At 39.3% G+C, this 5,210-nt stretch overlaps 1 protein-coding gene across 2 annotated transcripts in view; it reads right to left on the bottom strand.

Annotated features, from left to right (window-relative positions):
• Window positions 1-1,805: 1,805 nt before the first annotated feature.
• LOC106876692 (dnaJ homolog subfamily C member 22) overlaps window positions 1,806-5,210 on the bottom strand; it is a 12,261-nt gene continuing 8,856 nt past the window's right edge. For both annotated transcript variants that reach the window (XM_014925338.3, XM_014925339.3), the window contains exon 4: window positions 1,806-3,364. In XM_014925338.3, coding sequence (XP_014780824.1) covers window positions 3,179-3,364 — 186 coding nt within the window. In that variant the 3' untranslated portion in view covers window positions 1,806-3,178. The remainder of the gene's footprint in view (window positions 3,365-5,210) is intronic.

Genomic DNA, 5,210 nt, shown 5'->3' on the forward strand with positions numbered 1-5,210 from the left:
AGTAAATTTTGGTGTGAGTTTTGGTGCAGAAAATATTTTTAAAAATAAGGATAAAATTAAGAATAAAGGGAACACAACTAGCAAAACAAATTAATAATGATCTGGTAAGGTAGGATAGGGGCTAGTCACCTGCTTAGTTAATCAGGTTATTCAGAAAGGTATAATACTCAGTGACTGATGTAGCAGCAAACTGATGTACAGAGATGATGTCCATAAGGTCACAAGTACAGCAAAGAATTTAGTGTACAGTGTTCATCAAGGTTCAGTCCTGAGTCCCCTCCTTTTAATCATTGTCCTCCAGGACATAGCAGAAGAATATAAGAATGACAGCCCCTTGGAGTTATTATATGCTAATGATCTTGTCATCATAGCAGATTCTGTGTCAGAGCTAGAAAAGAAATTTCACGAGTGGAAGTAAAACCTGGAATTTAAGGGCCTTAAGGTTAACTTAGTAAAGACTAAGGTCTCAGTAAGCAAGAAAACAAACACGACCCTGCCCACTCCAGGTAAGCAGCCCTGCTTAATTTGTAGGCAGGAATTCCAGATGGTGTATCAAGTGCAAGCTATGGACACACAAGAGGTGCAATGGAAGAATAGGAAGGTTGTCACAGAAAGTAGCCATCATATGTGGAAGATGCACAGGAGCCATAAAAACTACAGATACTCTGGGAATTGATTTTCTCAAATGCCCCAGAGGCTCTTTAGGGGTAGTGGATAATTTCTGCTACCTAGAGAACCAAATTAGTACTTGAGAGGGATCTACAGAGAGTGTAATAGCTAAAATAAGAATAAAATGGAGAAAATTCAGAGAGATTTTACCTCCGTTGGCAAACAAAGGGTTCTCTCTCTCTCTCTCTTTGAGTGAAAGGAAGATTATACGATGCATGCATACTGCAATTCTACATGGTAGTGCAACGTGGGACCTGATTGCAGAGGACACGTGAAGATTTGAGAGGAGTGAGGCCAGTATGCTCCACTGGATGTGTAATACAAATGTACTTGTGCAACTGAGAGCTAGTGTATTGAGAAAGAAGTAAAGCATAAAAGGAATTAGATGCAGTGTGCTGGTTTGGTCATGTGATGCAGATGGATGCCAACAGTTCCATAAAGAAGTACCGATCTCTCAAAGTGGATGGATCTTGTGGAAGATGGAGACCCAGGAAGACATGGGATGAAGTACTGAAAGGTGGTGACCTTAGAATACTGAAGCTTTCAGACAAGTTGACAAAGAACCGAGATACTTGGTGCCTTGCTGCATTCAAGAAGATTTGCCCTCCACAGCATAAGTGTTAAGGCTACATCTACTGGTGAAGAGGGGGAGTTTACAAGGGTCCTGTGCCAGTGCCACATAAAAAGCTCCCAGCACACACTGTAAAGTGGGTGGCACTAGGAATGGCATCCATTTGTAGAAACCAAGCTGAATCAGACTGGAACCCAGTGCAGCTCTGGCCAAACTGTCCAACCCATGCTAGCATGGAAAACGGACTTTAAAAGGTGATAGGGATGATGACAATGATAATAATGACCTCCAGGAAGATTCCTCCAGCTTTAAATATTCTTAGATATTTCTGATAAATTCTCACTCAACAAATATTGTCCAGTGGCTGAAAGGACCTATTATCAAAGACATCCTGGCCATGACCAGAGTCCACTGTGCACAATATATATCATCCTCTCGTAATCTGAAGGAGAATTTAACTGCTACTTTTAGCTGCTTGAGTAGCAATATAGAGCATCATCATTGGATCACACCTTGATGATGTGGGGCATTTTCATGGACAAGAACTGGTATTAGTTGTTACTGCTTTCTTATTTCTTCTTCTTCTTCTTCTTCTTCTTCTTCTTCTTCTTCTTCTTATTATTATTATTATTATTATTATTATTATTATTATTATTATTATTATTATTATTACCATCATCATCATCATCATTATTATTAGGGACAGTACATTGGCTGAAATGTCAGTGTATGAATCAGAAATCACTGTTGTTATTATTGTTCGGCAGAAAGCTGGCAGAATCATTAGCACCCTGGACAAAATGCTTAGTGGTATTTTACCCATCGCTACGTTCTGAGTTCAAATTTCACTGGGGTCGACTATGCCTTTCATCCTTTCAGGGCCAACAACATAAGTACCAGTTACACACTGATTTCAATGAAATCAACTTAATCCCTTCTCCCAAATTTGAAGCCTTGTGCTTTCAGTAGAAAGGATTATTATTATTATTATTATTATTATTATTGTCATTGTTACCATCATCATCATCATTATTATTAGGAACATTGGCTGAAATGTTAACATATCAGACAGAAATACATTGTAGTCTCATTTCAGTTACCACCAAGGTGAACTTAGACTTCCATCATTCTTGAATGCATTGTTAGAATAAAGTACCAGTCATGTACTGGGACTAATTTAATCAGTTAATCCATCTCCATCAAAGCTTTATGGCCTTGTGACTGCATCAGAAATCATTGTTGTTATTATCTAAGGGTTACAGCAGGGAGCTGATTCCAGGTAAACGGGACCAGATAATATAATTAGAAAGAACATCAGAGTAAAAGCTTCAGACTCTCTTACCTCTTACATATGTCTATGTATATGTGTGTGTGTATATGTGTGTGTGTGTGTGTGTGTGTGTGTGTGTGTGCTTGTATATGTATGTGTGTGTGTTGTGTGTGGGTGTGCGTGTGTATGTGTGTGTGTATATATATATGAGTGTATGTGTGCATATGCATGTATGTGTATGTGTGTATATATATGTGTATGAATGTGTGCATGTGTGTATATATGTATGTGTGTTGTGCATATATGTGTGTGTGTATGTGTGCATGTGTGTGCATATGTATGTGTGTGTTGTGTGTGCGTGTGTGTGTGTGCACGTGTATGTGCATCTGTGTATATATACATCTGTGTGTATGTGTGCATGTGTGTGTATATGCATGTGTGTGTTTACATGTATGTGTGTGTGTGTGTGTGTGTGTGTGTTGTGTTGTGTGTAGCTGTGTGGTAAGAAGCTTGCTTCCCAACCACATGGTTCCGGGTTCAGTCACATTGAGTGGCACCTTGGACAAGTGTCTTCTTCTATAGCCTCAGGCCCACCAAAGTGTGAGTGCCATATCAACCTTTCCCAGAAGTCTTGTATCTTAAATGCTTACTAGTATATCTAAGAATAGTTAGGCACTTCTGCTAGATTTATCCTTTGTGAGTGTGATATAGGCGCTTTGAATGGTAATGAAATGTTTACTGGCAATTTCCTTCATCTTGGGGTCTTTGTGTCTGTCGGGATGCCATTCTTTGACCAGTTTTCGGTAACTGCTTTTGATTTCTTGCAAAGATGCGTTATGATGTAAACCAAGTACCTGTTCCAAAATATTAAAAAAAAAATAAGCAAGCATATAGACATGTATGTATGTGTTATTTCTTTACTACCCACAAGGGGCTACATACAGAGGGGACAAACAAAGACAGACAAACAGATTAAGTCAATTATATCGACCCCAGTGCGTAACTGGTACTTATTTAATCGACCCCGAAAGGATGAAAGGCAAAGTCGACCTCGGCGGAATTTGAACTCAGAACGTAGCGGCAGACGAAATACTGCTAAGCATGTATGTATGCGTGCATGTATACATGTGTATGTGTGCACGTGCATGTGTGTGTTTGTGTGTGTATGCGTGTGTGTGTGTATATGTGTGTGTGTGTGTGTGTGTTTTATCTTTTATTTTTTAGTTGTTTCAGTCACTTGACCACGACCATACTGGGGCACACCCTTCAAGGGTTTTACAGGAACAAATTAATCCCAGGACGTCTTTTGTTGAGTCGCATATTTATTTTATCACTCTCTTTTGCCAAACTGCTAAGTTACAGAGACATAAACACACCAATATTGGTCGTCAAGCAGTGCCGGGAGACAAACACAGACACAAAGACACACAGACACAAAGACACAAAGACACACATAGCTCGTATCTGTTTTAATAAAAGGTTGAAATTTAAAAAGTAATGGGAGATAACTAAGTGATGAATCTTTTTCAAAGATCAGACAACTCTTGGCTTACCACATGAATTTATCCGAGTTGAATTGTGATTTGAACATGATTGTACTTCTAAACAGATACACACGTATAAGATAATAGCTTTCAAACAACGAAAAAAAACAGAGAAACGAGACATGCAACATAAAGAGTATAACCTTCGTCAGTGGTCCCTATACATACATACATACATACATACATACATATATTATACAAAATGTGTAGTATTAAATATCCATCATGGCTGGTCTTACCAATCGGTTTTGCGTAAAGAATATAATGGAGTGTTAGGCAACAAATCGATTATATAACTTAACGCTCATCAGAGTTTGCCGATATGGAAGTGAATATAGCGACTGCTCTCTATTGTCGGTGGTGGATTAGCACAACCCCCAAAATAGTCGCCATATTCCCTTCCATATCAGCTAACTCTGATGAGCGTAAAGTTATATAATCGGCTTGTTACCTAACACTCCATTATATTCTTTACGCGAAACCGATTGGTAAGACCAGCCGTGACAGATATATAATATTATACATTTCAGATAATATACCCTCTCTACTGACAGATATGCGAGTGCATCTTTTCCCTGACTTATGGTCTTTTAAACAACTCACGCACGTATACACGCGCGTGCACGCACACATATTGTCTTTTATTTTTTTCACGTTTCAGTGATTAGGTTGCAGTCATACTGGGGCACAGCTGCTTTGAAGAATTTTTAGTCGAATGAATCGATCCTAGACCCTTTTTTAAAGCCTGGTATTTATTATAGTGAAGGCACATGACCTAGTAGTTAGGGTTTTGGGATCGCGATCCTAAGGTCATGAGTTCAATTCCCAGCGACGCGTTGTGACCTTGAGCAAGACTCTTTATTTCACGATGCTCCAGTCCACTCAGCTATAGAAAATGAGTTGTACCTGTATTTCAAAGGGCCAGCTTTGTTGCATTTTGTGTCACACTGAATCTCTTCGAGAACTAGGTTAAGAGCACATGTGTCTATGGAGTGCTCAGCCACTTACACGTTAATTTCACGAGCGGGCTGTTCCGCTGATCGGATCAAATGGAACCCTTGCCGTCGTAACCGACACACACACACACACACACACACACACACACACACACACACATATTTGTATGTAGATAGACGCTTTCTCACACACCTACAAA

This window comes from Octopus bimaculoides, chromosome 13, assembly GCF_046866305.1.
Source record: "Octopus bimaculoides isolate indiv1 chromosome 13, ASM4686630v1, whole genome shotgun sequence".
In the NCBI taxonomy this organism is placed as follows: domain Eukaryota; kingdom Metazoa; phylum Mollusca; class Cephalopoda; order Octopoda; family Octopodidae; genus Octopus; species Octopus bimaculoides.